This window comes from Apodemus sylvaticus, chromosome 1, assembly GCF_947179515.1.
Source record: "Apodemus sylvaticus chromosome 1, mApoSyl1.1, whole genome shotgun sequence".
Classification (NCBI taxonomy): domain Eukaryota; kingdom Metazoa; phylum Chordata; class Mammalia; order Rodentia; family Muridae; genus Apodemus; species Apodemus sylvaticus.
In genome coordinates, this window is record NC_067472.1 from 25,779,792 (window position 1) to 25,795,171 (window position 15,380).

At 44.3% G+C, this 15,380-nt stretch overlaps 1 protein-coding gene across 1 annotated transcript; it reads left to right on the forward strand.

Moving 5' to 3' along the window:
- Window positions 1-3,085: 3,085 nt before the first annotated feature.
- Ankrd1 (ankyrin repeat domain 1) lies at window positions 3,086-10,887 on the forward strand. Its single transcript, XM_052172452.1, has 9 exons — window positions 3,086-3,346; window positions 3,762-3,941; window positions 4,773-4,910; window positions 5,173-5,280; window positions 6,200-6,298; window positions 7,504-7,602; window positions 7,782-7,880; window positions 8,004-8,102; window positions 10,073-10,887. Exons 1-9 carry the CDS (start codon window positions 3,320-3,322, stop codon window positions 10,181-10,183), a joined length of 960 nt encoding a protein of 319 aa, XP_052028412.1. The 5' UTR covers window positions 3,086-3,319; the 3' UTR covers window positions 10,184-10,887.
- The last annotated feature ends 4,493 nt before the right edge of the window (window positions 10,888-15,380 follow it).

Below are 15,380 nucleotides of genomic sequence, written 5' to 3' on the forward strand. Positions count from 1 at the left end.
TGCTGGTATGCAGACAGAGAGAGGGACCATGGCTAGGTGAAAGAAAGAAAGAAAGAAAGAAAGAAAGAAAGAAAGAAAGAGAGAGAGAGAGAGAGAGAGAGAGAGAGAGAGAGAGAGAGAGAGAGAGAAGAAAGAAAGAAAGAAAGAAAGAAAGAAAGAAAGAAAGAAAGAAAGAAAGAAAGAAAGATAGATGAAGAATTTCCAAGGTGGCCGGCCAGTTTCTTCCTCAACCTCCTGACTTGAGACAAACTTGACAACTTTTGTCTCCCAACAACAGGTTCCCTCTGATGGACTGGCTCAAAAAGTTGAAGTCTGAATCTCACTCAAGAGCGGGGACCAGTCAACCATCCTATCTGTCTTCAAACTGATGAACTCTAAATTAGAGGAGGAAAACTCTTTAGAGTCTTTAAAACGGACAGGCCTCAAGGAAAGACTGGAGTTTCCTGCTTCCTGAGACCTCTCTCTGCTAGAAAAAGATTGCCTGTTCCGTATGATTCTTCTCCCCCAATAAATACCTTACCTGCTAATTCTGTCTGTGTTACGATTTCTCCACTGCTGCCTGTTGTGCGTTAGTTTTTCTCCATCTTTTCTTTAGCTGGCAGAGAAAATGAACCCAATCAAGACTCTCTAGACTGCATCACATTGGGGACTTGTCTGGGATTTCTTCTATAGGCTGTATCAAGGTGTGGGAATCAGACCTCCAACCTTCACCTACCTTAGTGTCAGGAGTTCTTCAGTATTATGCAAAGGAAGTCTCTGTCCATTCAGGAAAGTCCTATCCAGAGCCTAGAATAGAAGCATTTTAGCTTGTATGTCCTTTTCTTGACTGTGGATGCCACAACTCTGTTAAAAAATATATATATATATCCCTAGAACTTTTATGTTGTTCAAATATGAATAATTCCATTCCTGGTTGGCAGGTGAGGGAAACAGCTTTAAATTTTGTTTGCTTACTTTCCTGACTTCTCTTTGGTGTTTTCCAATGAGTCATCCTTGGCTGTGAGGATGCTTGGATCTGGGGGTGTTTGTCTGAACCAAGTAAGGTGAGCAGGAGCTGGGACCTGGAGGCTCTTAAAGGGGATGGCAAAGGAACAATTATAAGTGCCACTACAGTGGAACAAGATGTTTCCCAAATCAGAATCTGGCTACAGTCCTTGGGGCTCTCCTTTTAGTGTTGAGTTAGGTTTTTTAAGGTCACGGAATGTTAATAACAATAAATCTGATGTGCTTTATAAGCCTTCAGTTATAGCAAATAAAAGCAACCATTGTAAAAAGAAATTTGCCATGCTCATGCATAGGAGAGAGGTCAAATAAGATAGGAATTTCAAAATCATTCAGCTCTTTAAAATAACGAGTTAGATTTGTTTGTGCTGGTAGAGAATGATCCCCAGGGCCTATTAGTAAGTGGAAAAGTCATACATCAAATTAATGCTTAGTAAGAGCTCAACTGAGCAAAAATCTCTGTTATTGATCTTTAGAAGTGGCTATACATGTTACTTGTGCTATTAAAAATAGAGCAAGAAGGGTGAAAATGAAATATTTGTTATTTATGCAGAAAACCAAAATTACCATAACACCAGAACCCAGTAGGTCTGTCCCTCCTCACTCACCCTTCAGTGTACATGGTTGCTATCCTTACCCCAGCCCCACTTCATCTGTTCATCCAGTAAATTGTGTTTCAACGAGTATTGCCCTGAAAACCAAGACACTAATTACCCTGTCCTTCCTGGGTTCTCCTCTCCTAGTGTTCTGTCCTATCTGTCCGGAGATGCTATCAAAGAATAGTGGTCTTCTGGTTTTCACGATTAATACTATTTTCTTTGGTCCTCTGAAGTGACAAGCACTATGGCAGCTTTTCTCATTCCTGTGGCCTTTTGCTCCAGCCTGACTCAGGGCTGAGCGGGACTGGGTGTTGAGACCTTTCCTTAAGGAAGGACTCTGGGCTACTGAGCTGTCTTGAACCCCTGAGTATTTTGTGCCTCTCTAATTCAAGCAAGGCCCAGGCTCTCGATTCACAGAGCCGACACCTAGGCACAGAAACATTGGACAACCTGCTACAGAGGTAGATAGAGCTAGGTGGTCTGCTTATGTCTTGGCTCCACCCGTGAGATGCAGAAAATCACCAGACCAGATAAAATTTCCCAGTGCAGTTCCTACTCGGATTTACTAAGAGCCCCAATTAAAATAAAAAAATAAAAAGTATTCTATGTGGCTCTTATGATAGAATCTTTTCCTCAAACTATAAAAAGATCTAAATATTTATATTTTTCATATTTTAACATCTTAGCGATGATAAGCCAGAAACAAGTATTTTAGCCTCTCTCAACAGCAAAGCTTGTGGCCTTTTTGTTTCCGAGTTAGGAATAGAACACGAGAGCCCCGTGTATCTGGGCAGATGCTCTATCATTAGCCCATGAGTCTCCAGCCCCAAAGGCACATTTTTCTCAGGTTCTCTCAAGCTTTCTCCACCACATTGGGAAACTTTACTGACAGTATCAAAGTTGTGCTTTTGCTAATAAACTGGACTCACATCTGTCTCTGGACCACTCTGACCCATTTTGAGGTGACTACTCTGATTAGCCTTCTCTGTCTCAGAACACAGTGAGCACACCGTGCACTAATTACGGACAGTGACACCATAAAGTAAAAAGTGCATTTCTGAATGCTTTCAATTTCTCATAATGCTGGTAAGATGATATGTCATGGGGCCATTTTAGCCGCAGACATCACTCTAGAGAATTCCACACAGATATAGACAAGTGGCACCAAGACCCATCTCCTTGCCCTCGGGTTGATTATCCCCAGGAATAGGATGTCCCAAAGCAACACTTCCCAGCCAACTGGAGTGCTGATAAGTCCAGTTATCAGAAAGATATTGCGGTGAGTGTGATGCCCGCTGCTTGCATGTTCTTGATAGGTTAGTCATATGAAAGCTGACAAAGAAGGAAACAGAGCAGCGATGTGGTGCACTATTCACAGGCAGCTGTCCCTGGCTTCCCGATACGTAGGATGACTCGCATTGCTGAGCCGTGTGGTCACTGCCAAAGGAATGGCCCTCTCACATTTCTTCCTGATTCGCATACACTGCGGCCAGCTTGTCATCTCCCTCTTGGGCTTCCCAGACACTAAGTCTGGAATGAAAATTCACCTGCCTCTGAATTGGCCACTGGTGGGGGCAGGGGTGTGACTTGGCTTCCCAGGCTGGAAGATTATCTCACCCAGCCCTAGCTATATAACGGGCTGCTGTGGAGGGGCTCCACAGGGCCAGCTGCAGGGGCTCATCCACAAGAGAGAAAAACATAGACTCACCGCTGCCAGCATGATGGTACTGAGGGTAGAGGAGCTGGTATGTAAGACATTCTCTCTCTCTCTCTCTCTCTCTCTCTCTCTCTCTCTCTCTCTCTCTCTCTCTCTCTCCCTCATCTGACAAAACCTCGTTCATCTTGGCTTTTATTTGAAAATTCAGATGGTCTTTCTTTCTCAGGAATTATGTGGGGTTGGTGTGACTTCCTAAGAGAAGATGGTTTGTGTGGGTTAAAAGTAAATTTCCGTGTGCCAACCTGATGCTCATCTTAAGTGGGAGAGAAAGACAGGCACCCGAAAGTTATCCTGGGATAACTGGAGCTATGCTCCCTGACAGTGCACTGCCTGGAGGTGGCTGTCAGTGGGAAGGAAGGACCTCCTGTGGCATCTTTTTTTGTGGACAGTTACCCCCGATGGGGTAGCTTTGCTTCTGACTTCAACATCTTCTTCACCTACAGGTCACAGGCAAAAAGAACAGCAGTGGGTCCGCAGGGGAATTCCTTCCTGGGGAGTTCAGAAACGGGGAATATGAAGCTGCCGTTGCTTTGGAGAAACAAGAGGACTTGAAGACACTTCGGGCCAACAGTGTGAACCTTGGGGAGGAACAACGGAAAAGTGAGAAACTGCGAGAGGCAGAGGTGACGACCTCCCACGAAATCTACTAGTGGGAGTGGGGTATGGAGGTCCCCGAAGAAAAGGGGAAGAAAGAAGGAAAATAAATAAAAACCGTACTAAAGATGTCTCTTCACCAGATTGGAACCATGTGATGCGAAGAAGCAGTGCACATGGAAATGACTTGGGGAGTCAGTTTTGGATTCCTCCTAACTGGACGGTTGAATCAACAACTAAATGTGCTATGGCCACGTTTTGATCAAAGGACAGAAAGATAATGATAACCAGAAAAGCTCCAACATCACACACTGCCCACAGATCATAGAATAAGCTTGCTAGGTTTATTGAAATTTATTTATTGAATTTTTATAGATTACTAAGACAAATTAGAAGCGCAGCAGCAATCTGTCTCAGAGACTCTTGAGAGAGTATGGCATTGGTATTTGAGAACTTTATCTGTATTTTCTATCCCTGGGTAAGACATATGTTAGTTTTTGAGCATGAGAAAAGAAATTCTATAGAAATCTGGGGTTTATGGTACTAATTACAAAATGATTACTGAGGACTGTGTTGTGCCTCTAACCAATTAGTCAAGGGCTAATTCTACAAGCTAAGAAAGTAAATATGACTTAGATTAAAATTAGACCCCAAATACTTTAATAAAAAAATCACTGAAGTTAGACACTTAGTTGAAAGTGTTTTAAATTTTCCTTTTCTCAAACCACTTACACACTTTGCTCAGACTGTGCAGATTTTCTTTAGGTACCACTGTAGTTAGAACTCACTGTGTGTGTGTGTGTGTGTGTGTGTGTGTGTGTTAATATATATTAACACTTGATTTCTTTTCCTTTCCTTAGCTCAAAAAGAAAAAACTAGAACAAAGATCAAAGCTTGAAAACTTAGAAGACCTTGAAATAATTGTTCAACTGAAGAAAAGAAAAAAATACAAGAAAACTAAAGTTCCAGTTGTGAAGGAAGCAGAAGCTGAAGTTATTGTAAGGACTGTTTGGTTCTTGTTCATCCATATAGACTGCAGGGGAAAGTCTGGTGACGGGAAGACAACCAAACGCAAAGCTCACGGCCACTTTATTTCTTTCCCTTTTCTCTCCTTTCTCCTCAATCTTTCGCTCCTTTGTTCTTTTTCACTTTCCTCTCTATTCTTTATGACCATCCTCTTCCTTCTCCTTTGTCTGTCTCTTCCTCTTCCTTCTCCTTCTCTGTCTGTGTCTTCCTGTCCCTCCTCTTCCCTCATGTTAGACGGAACCTGTGGACACGCCGAGGTTTCTGAAAGCCGCGCTGGAGAACAAACTTCCAGTTGTAGAGAAATTTCTGTCAGACAAGAACAGCCCTGACGTCTGCGATGAGGTAAGCCTCGTGCCTTCCTGGAGGCTGGCAAATACAGCTGCAATGTCTTCCACCTAAGAGTTTCTCCAGCTGTGGCTGCTACATCTGCCAGTAGCATAAAAAAGAGAATGTATTGTTCCCCTCTGCCCTACAACCCCCCCAATACTAGATCAGCATGATAGATTGCATAGGGCTTTTCCTGTTCTCATATAATTCTGTTTGATTTATATGAAGACAGTTCATCTTTAACTTCTTAGATCCTTGGTCTAGACTTCCTTAAAGGCAAGGCCAAAAACTTACTTCTGGCAAAAGATATTATTAGTAGTGTCTTTGATCTGACCGACACGAGGAGGCGAAGGTGGAATTCCCCGTCGAGTTCTGTCAGTTGGCTTCCCGGTTTGGAGCAGCTCCTATGCGCTCGCAGTCTTCATCTCAGTCAATCTGTAAGCACAGTCTCATTCTATGGGCCTAATGGTTCATCAATACAAAGCAACGTGTCAGAAATCACGAATTTATATTGCTTCTCTGAGGAACTGAGATAGCAGCTCAACCTAAAACTGAGTTTCCTTTCTTAAAAAAAAAATGAATGCAATGGTTTTTGATATTCAGTCTAGCAACAATTTTAGATGGAAGAGAACCACCTGATGTACTCGGTGCATGTAAAGACAGAAAGGGATGTTTCAGCATTGTGATGGTTTTTGAGAGCCCTCCTCTGCCTTGGCCTTTAGCACTTAGGAAACGTCTAGGACAGGAAGGAAGCTCAGGTTCTAGTTGCCAGATAATTATTCTAATCCTGTAATTCCAGTGAGCTCAGGCTTTCGGATGCATAAAGAACTGCTGGCCTTTATCAGTTAGGTCATCGCAGACCCAGCTCCAGGGCTCTTAAAGGATTATGCACATTTTTATACGAACCACTATCTCTTGCTTTAATCTCCGACAGTATAAACGGACCGCTCTCCATAGAGCATGCTTAGCAGGACACTTGGCGATTGTGGAGAAATTAATGGAGGCTGGAGCCCAGATTGAATTCCGAGATATGGTAAATATATTTCTTGCTTGGAAATGAGCCAAAATAAGCAAACCTTCTGAAAAAGCACAGGAAAATGTTCAGTGAAAAAAAAAAAAAAGCTGGCCCAATTGGATTGAAAATTGATCTGAGAAAATCAGTCAGAGGCTCATTTCCCCATACCTAGGGGAGGTGGGCGACGAAAGTAGGTCATATGGAAAGTATTTTCCATACGTTCTGAAAAGGAGAGGCGTGTTGCAGAGGACAGGAGGAAGTGAAAGCTGTTGAGCAGAATCCAGGAACCTCAGCAGAGAGTTTGGGTCATTATCAAATCAGTAGCTTTCCTGGCCTTTCAACACCCCAGTCCTTCCATCAGAAAGTGCAGCCTGCTCCTCCTGGCCCTCAGCTGCCAGCAGCACACGAGAATTTCCTAGCTGCATACTTTATATGATGGATGTCAATTGCCACCAATGAGATTTGAAGCTAGGCTGCATATGAAATGAATCACGGCTAAAGAAAGTGGCTGCTATCAGACCGTAACAATTCAGCCACTGTGATTTCCGTAAAGACTAGTATACAATATATTTTATACTCTGAAGATTGAACTGGAAAAATGCTTCACTTATTTATATGCAGCTCAATTTGACATTATGGTAGAATGGAAAGGGAATAATAATAATAAAAAAAAAAAAAACCTAAAGAATTTAGCCTGAATTGAATCATAGGACAAAATATTGGAAATAAAATGAAGAAACTAATAAGAAAGTTTGGATCAAAAGACACCCAAACCCCCAAGTTTGGAATCTGGAAAGTTCAGAGATGTACCAAGCAAAGCAAAGAGGTGACAATCTCTTCTAAGAGCAGCCTACAATGACCACAGTGATTGACAGCTGAGGTTCCTGGTCTGTGCTAATGTAAACAACAGCAGGGCCAGCAGGAGATGGCCAAAGAAAACCAGGCACCTGGGAGGAAGTGCTAGATCCAGATGAAGGTATTGTGGACTACGATCAGACCTACTAAAAGCTTTCTAAGGACATACACAAATACAGCCATTCAGACACTCTTTAGCCGAGATGTGTAGTGGGAATCTCAGATGTGACCCTCAAGTCCGGGAACACCCAGACTGATTATCAGTTGCCCATATTTTCCCAGGGGTTTAAAACAAAAGACCCAACCGCCATCCCGGACAAGATTCTCCATCACACTATCTTGTCTTGTGTTTTTCCTTTCCCGAATAGCTTGAATCTACAGCCATCCACTGGGCATGTCGTGGGGGAAACCCAGATGTCCTGAAACTGTTGTTGAAAAAAGGAGCCAAAATCAGTGCCCGAGACAAGGTATTTTCCTGTCCTTCCGTAGGCCTCTGTTTCCTTGAGAGTTCTGTCCGCCCATGGAGGTCCTCTGCTAGTCCTTATTCTGGGGACACCGTGACCACACGCCCACTTTGCACATGGCTTGAGGTGTCACACAGCATCTGTTCTCACCCCTTCCACCATTTTCTGATTTTTTTTTTTAGCTGCTCAGCACAGCGCTGCATGTGGCTGTGAGGACCGGTCACTACGAGTGCGCGGAGCACCTCATCGCCTGCGAGGCGGATCTCAATGCCAAGGACAGAGTGAGTAGCTGAGGAGGCTGTGTCAGCATCCGCTTCCGTGAAATCAGCCAGACAAGCTGGGGTGTTCTGGCGGGACTCACTTCCGGGCTTCCCTCTTACCGTATCTGCTTACCCTTCTTCCAGGAAGGAGACACCCCACTGCATGATGCCGTGCGGCTGAATCGATATAAGATGATTCGACTCTTGATGACCTTCGGTGCGGACCTCAATGTCAAGAACTGTGTAAGTAGTCAAATCAAGGGCACCAGATGTTCTGCTTCTTAGTTTCCAGAATTTCTCAAATATTTGAAAGTATTATGTCCATGGTCATAACTTTTGAGATACACTGATGGTTCAGATGTCTCTATTTGCATAAGGAGAGGGTAAGACTTGGCATGAATTCAGGCCCCAGGGTCAAACTTCCGGAAGACTAGAGATTCTGATCTGACCTTGGAGCCTAACAGTTCTCTGAACTGATTGACATTGTTCACCTTTAAAATACACATTGTGGGGCTGGAGAGATGGCTCAGTAGTTAGGAGCACAGGTTGGGAGAACTGAGTTCAATTCCTAGCAACCACTTGCTGTCTCACAAACATCTATAATGGGATCTGATGTTCTCGTTTGGTGTGCAGGCATATAGCACTCATATACATAAAATTCATAAATATATCTTTAAAAAAACCCCACACTGGACAATCCCAACCTGCCTCCGTCATTCTTGGCTGAAGAGACCCCAGAGAAAGTAGAAATATATACACCAACCTTTCCCAAAATAGCTCCCAATTACCGAGAACTGAAATTGATCAATTTCAAATCTGGAGAATTCCAAATAGTCCTTTGCTCACAAGAATGTAAAATGTCGCCATTGCTTCCGGGAGTCACCGCTCTCTTTCTGATTTTTTTTTAATAACTACCATTCATTTTCCACTTTGACTTATATGCGTGTGTCTAAGAATAATTTCCTGCATTATTTTAAGTCCGAACGTGTTAATTAAACCTCATCTTTATGCAGGGAATGTAAGCAACTTTCCCTCTTGGCTCCAATCCCCAGATAAACCTCATCTACCAGCTGCAGAAGATAAGGGCCCCTTCCTTCCTTCCTTCCTTCCTTCCTTCCTTCCTTCCTTCCTTCCTTCCTTCCTTCCTTCCTTCCTTCCTTCCTTCCCTCCTTCCTTTCTTTTTACAAGCAATAAAAGACCATAAGCAGACATCACTGGCATGCATATGGTCACTAGCACCAGGCAGGTGACATGAATGATATCAATGAGGGGGGCTACGGTCTGTAGTCTGTGCAGGTGTTCTTGACGGTGGCTCCTGTACCAGTTAGTACCTTGTGGATCACAAATCTTTCCTGATTCATATTCTTCTCTCTCTCTCTCTCTCTCTCTCTCTCTCTCTCTCTCTCTCTCTCTCTCTCTCTCTCTCTCTCTCCCCTCCCCCTCCCCCTCCCTCCCCTCCCCTCTCCTTCCCCTCCCCCTCTCCCTCTCCCTCTCTTTCTCTCTCCTAACCTGAGCATACTCTAGTCTACATTGATTAGCATATCAAAGCTGCCAGTCCACAACCTCTGGGATCAGGAGCCCTTCTGGGCTGAATACAGATAGAAGTACTTAGGATTTCTCATCTCTAAGGAGAAGAATTGAGAAGTGGTCTGGTTTTAATATGTGTAAATATCCTGAGACATGTGCACAAGGGAGACCAAATTTCTGTCTGAAAAATATTTATTTGCTTCACTAACATCAATTTCAAAGAAAGTAAATTTTATAAGAAACCCCAGTGAAAATTCTGAAACCTACAGAGCAGTCAGCAGCTGGGCAGCAACTGATTGGTTACCCACGGCTTGGTCATATCCTTACCATTTGTCTTCTGAACTCAGGAACTGACTTCTAGATCCTTGGTCTCAGGAGAGATAACACATCCTCAGAGCCCTTTCTGCAGGGTCCTAGAAACACCTACAGACATTTTTGAACCTCACAATGACTTGAGGTGTTACGTTAGCACGTAGGGATCAGGGTTTTTTTTTTTTTTCCAATACCACTGGAAAAGCTAATAAAAGTAACATGAAAAACAGGGACAGGATAGTTTAAATAAACTATGTAAATTACTCATAGTAAACCCATATACTCTGATAATACACTTCATCAGCATAGGTGCAGAGAGAGCGAACTGACAGGCACCCCCAACCTGAAGTCAGATTTCCCTTTCTTCTGTGTAGGCTGGGAAGACCCCCATGGATCTGGTGTTGCACTGGCAGAATGGAACCAAAGCAATATTCGACAGCCTCAAGGAGAATGCCTACAAAAGCTCTCGCATAGCCACATTCTGAGGAAAGAGACGCAACAGGAGCTGTTTGCAGGCGGTTTCAAAGCATTTCCCAACAGAAGAGCAACCAGCAACAAAATCCAGCTTCTGTCTGCCAGCCCAATAGGGAGATGTGCTTAAAGAAGCTTCAAGAGAGCACTGGGTTATAGGTGTTAAATGTCCTCTAGTGATGTTCACCATTTTTATTTATTCCTATTTATTTATTTATTTATTTCAGAGCACCAGTATTCAGGCTTTCATGAGCATCATTTTGGGGGTGGGGGAGCAAGACAATCTGTACGTAACATTCAGTCTTCCCATAGCTCTTAAACCGTGTGGGTGAATGGTGTCTAATTGCCCCCCTTTGTGTCCTCACTTGCATAAAGCTATTCAAGGTATTTTTAAAAGGCAAGGGTTGATGCCCGTAGCCCTCCTCTGAATTCTCACTGCTGATATCTGAATGAAGCAACAGAAGGCATACAGCAATGCAGAAGGGAATGGAAGCAGTTCTGCAGGAGCGGCCAGCACTGAGGCTCACCACTTGCCCACAGATTTGGTTTGGTTTGGTCGTTTACCGGATCACATGATGTCCCAAGGTGAAGGCAACAGAGTGCGCTTGTAGGGAGATGGAAGAGGTAGGCAATGGGGCCTCGATGAACTGAGATGGACGAAAGAAAAAGTCAAAAGGACACGCGCTGTAAATGTATACATGTATATTGTGTTGTATGTATATTTTATATTCATAATAAATGCAAACTAATTCTCCGATGTGTGAGTGCTCTAAGTTTGCCAGTTTAGTGGTAAGGATTTCTCATGTAAAAGGGCCGTCTAGGAAGGGGCTCATTTGCCAGTGTTTTCCAGCTTTTTCAGATTAGAAATCTCGGGGGTGGGGGTGGGGGGATGGAAAGGTGGCTCAGTGGTTAGGAGCACCCAGGGTCGAGTCCAGTTCCCAGGAGCACATGAGGATGTGCAGCAATCCATAAAGAGGGTGGCAGATCTGATGCTCTCTTCTTATTTCATGGGTACCAGGCATGCATGTGGTGCACATACATACATGCAGCAAAACCCTCAAGCACGTTAAAGCAAACCTAAAAAAAAAAAAGTAGTAAGAAATGAAGGAGAAAGAGGAGAGGAGGAGAAACAGGAGGAGGAGGAGGAGGAGGAGGAGGAGGAGGAGGAGGAGGAGGAGGAGGAGGAGGAGGAGGAAAGAAATATCATGTAGAAACCATAATCTCAGTATTTATGGAGTGAGACATCACCCAGGGATCTTGATAAACTGAAGAATTGCCCTCAGCTGGTCTCAGGTGTGGGGGACAGTGAATCTGCATTTCTGACAAGCTCCTGCCACTGAATTACAATACAACCCCCCCAAAAGCAAAAAACAAAAACAAAACAAACAACAAACTTGTTTTGCTCCAATGATGTGGGAAAAGAGACCCCTGGTGGGAAGAATGATTACTGCAGGTTAAAGAAGCAATTCTTAAGTTCTCTCATCTGGGCTTCTTGACCCACTAATTAGGGGCCCCATCAATCACTGTATTGGGGACAGGTGCTGACAGGATCAAAGGCCCTCCCATGAGAGAACATTCTGGGTCAATGGCTTTTGACCTCTAGCAGGAAAAGTTTTGTTGCCAAATGTTGAGCAGAGGTGCTAAAGACCTCTGGAGAGAAAAAGATTGTCTCTGAGCTCCCGGAGTAGACAAGTATAAAGAAATTAAGTAGGAATAAGTATGTAAGATCAGTCTATCTTAGGCCAGTAAAGGGAACGCTCTGAGCGTCTAAGATGTGGAGGCCTATATATGATGGAGATGGGGCAGTTATGATTTGATTTTGGAGGTGGTAGGTTTGAGGGACAATCTGAGAAATGAACGAGCAGAGTGTGGGGACAAGCCCAAGAACGAGGGGAGTGTATGGAACTTGGGACACACAGTCTGAGGAAGATTCAGGTCAGACTCCAGTACTGTGCTCCTCTGAATCGCACACCAAGCAGGACTGCGTTCACGGACCTTTTTATATACGTGCCTCCACCACTCTGGGAGAGTAAGGCACGGTCTGTAACCAAGACATTGTCCAATATGCAATCGTGGGCAGACACACATGGGTTGGGCTGACGATCACAAATGTTTGGGGTCCCTTTCTTTCTGTCCCCCTCTCACATGAAGAACTGGATGGCAGGTCCGTTCTCTGAGTTCTCTTCCTCTGCCACCTCATAGCACCCCTCCCTGGCCACCTGGACAGAGATCTGAGTCTGCGTTTCTCCACCTTCCTAATGCTGCCACCCTTCAATACAGTTCCTCATGTTGAGGTGACTCCCAACCGTAAAATTATCTCATTACTACTTCATAACTGTAATTTTGCTGTTACGAATCATGATGTAAATCCTGTGTTTTCCTCTAGTGTAGTTGAGCCCCGTGAAAGAGTTATTCCACCCCTGTTGGGAACCAGCTTGCCTCAACGCCCCCAGCTGAGCTGTTTGCACAGTTTTCTTGAGAGCAAAACATCCCGTGGCTTAGCTTGATTCCTGCCTTCCCGCCCAGTGTGGTAGGGACTTCCCAGGTGCCTGACCTATGACTATAATTGTTTTTTCCTGTTCCGTTCCCTGGCCTCTAGTATATATATTGCTGGTCTCTCAGTAAAGCTTTGGCATTCTCCTTGCAGAATGACCTGTATCTGTGTTTTTTGTCAATCCCCCAGGCCTACGCCTGATACTCGGTACCGTGGCAGTGCAGGCGCTGTCACACCCCAAGGGGTCACGACCCACAGGTTGAGAACCACTCGTCTAAGCTTTGGAGATCCAGTACATGTTTCCAAGACAGTATTTCTCTTGCTCATGTCGAGTTGTCTGACATAACATGGACATGATAGTATCTGACCAACGTGCCTTATTTGAGCTTCTTTGCCCCAAAGGGCTGGGGACTAAAAGGAGAAAAGACTTAAAAAAAAAAAGAGAAAGATCTAAGGGGAAATTCCATTTCTACCACACAGATAGGTGTCAGAAGCCCGGCTCCTCCTGAACTAGCTCTTTGCTTATAGTCTTTTGTCTTGTGTTCTTTCTCACGGAAGGACATATTTCACAATGGAGGGTTCTGGAAGTTATTTTTGACTTTATTTTCACTCAGTTTTGTTTGTGACAAGTGTTACCAAACACACTGACTTCTTGTCCACTCTGTAATCTGTGCCCGCCAACCTAGGCAAAGCCTGCAACGTCCGGATGTTCAAAGTTTCTGTGTGTGTACACACACACACACCCACACACACACACACACACACATATATGAGAGAGAGGGAGGGAGGGAGGGAATGTGTGTTCAGGAGCCCACAGAGGCCAGAGGAGGGTGTGGGATCCCCCGGAACTGGACTTACAGGAGGTTTGAGCCATCCAGTGTGGGTGCTGGGAACCGAACTCAGGTCCTCTGGAGGTGAAGCAAGTGCTCTTAAGTCCTGGAACCCTCTCCAGCCCCACCTCTACTCTTTTTAGTTGTGGCCAGAAGGTTCCTAAAATGCAAATCTGATCCAGCCTGGCTCTTCTTTCAAAGGCGTCTCATTTCTCTTGGGATCACATGCAAACTCCTTGTCTTAAAATATCTTTAAAAACTGGGTGCTGCTCTTCTTTATTATTTTCAGTTTTGGGAATTAAACCCAGGGCCCCATGGACACAGGTGTGTCCAGGCCTGAGCTGACAGCTTCTACAGTCCCTTGCGCTCCCATGCCCCGTTCTGTTTGTTGCTTTCTTGTAGCAGGATCTCCTGCATTGCCCAGGGTGGCCTGACTTTGAACTTGTGGCCCTCTTACCTTGGACTCCAGACCTGGGTCAGGACTCCATTTTCTTTCAGCACTGGTTGATTATGTGTGGTCTTAGAAGTGCCACGGCGCAGTCAGAGGCCGTCTGTGGTAGTCAGCGCTCTGCTTCCGGTCACTTTTTTAACCTGCCCCTTTCATCCACCTTCTTTGGGCCTCTGGCTGCTGCACCTGGTCCCCGTCTCTCTCCTCCCATCCCCCCCATGGCTTAGGGTCATGTCCACTCTGCACTCTTCCAGATGTTCCTGCCTCTCCCACATATCTGTAATAAACTTTCTCTCCCACCAACATAGGAATAATCATGTTCTTTCTTTTTATGTTTTTATGAACAACTTACTTGAGATGCCTTAATAAATTCTATTTTGTTTCAGTGTTTGGAACATTTACCTAATCTTGTTGAGTGTTTAGGTTCATCTTCCCTTCACTTTGCACACTGAATGAATACCCATATGCAGCTACTGTTTCTACCCAGGTAGTTCGTTTTATTCTTTTTCTAAGACAGGAAGGATAGATCTCACTATGTAGCCAAGGCTGGCCATAAACTCAAAAGATCCTCCCAAAAGCTGAGGTTAGGGTGTGAGTGACCATGTCTAGCTCTAACTTTACTCACTTTTGAAGAATACACTGTAGAAATATCTATAAGGTTAACATCAAATTATGGCCACTTTCAAAATAGTCTCCAGTCTTTCCCAATTGTGAAAACAGTAACTTTATGTGTTTTAAACTTTCCCAACTTAACCAGCAAATACACCATCAGTGACTAGTAAAGTCTGGCATTTCCATGTTTGTTGAGTGCTTTCTGATCCTTATTTGCTTTTTTTCAAGTTGGTCGCTCTTGAAATGAGTATCCTATGCAAGTTCTGTATTTACTGTGGGCATGCTCTGCAGAAGGGAGCTAGGACAGGAGGAAAGATGGAAGGATGTGGTTTTAGCTATCCTCAGCTAAGCCCTTGAAATGTTTAGGCTCTGGTTCCCGGCTAACCTCACAGTGTAGTCTGACTCACAGTGTAGTCAGACTTCCCAGGCATTGCAGGGTAAGGTTGATGCTCTGGGGGAAGGGCATTTCTTGGAACCCAACATCTGAAACATCGGAGGATAGGTCTGCAACCCTAGGGAAAGGGGATCTGGACAGACATAGTGGTATTTATCATGGTATTGTGTTTGAGCTAAGATCTGACTATGCAGTCTAACTGGTCTTGAACCCTAGGGAAAGGGGATCTGGACAGACATAGTGGTATTTATCATGGTATTGTGTTTGAGCTAAGATCTGACTATGCAGTCTAACTGGTCTTGAACTTTGCGTGTTGTCTTGCTTTGCCTCAGAGTCATGACTGGCCTTCCCTAGCTTCATTAATGCTGGGATCACAGGACTGCAGCACTCACCATTGCTAAATGTTTATTTCTGAAAAAATAATTCAGGAATA

What these genes read in the sequence shown, in the direction of transcription:
- Ankrd1 (XM_052172452.1), top strand. Translation starts at nt 3,320, where the DNA reads ATGATGGTACTGAGGGTAGAGGAGCTG. An exon ending in AGAAACTGCGAGAGGCAGAG is followed by an intron (nt 3,942 to 4,772) that starts GTGACGACCTCC and finishes TCCTTTCCTTAG; the next exon opens with CTCAAAAAGAAAAAACTAGA. An exon ending in AGATTGAATTCCGAGATATG is followed by an intron (nt 6,299 to 7,503) that starts GTAAATATATTT and finishes TTTCCCGAATAG; the next exon opens with CTTGAATCTACAGCCATCCA.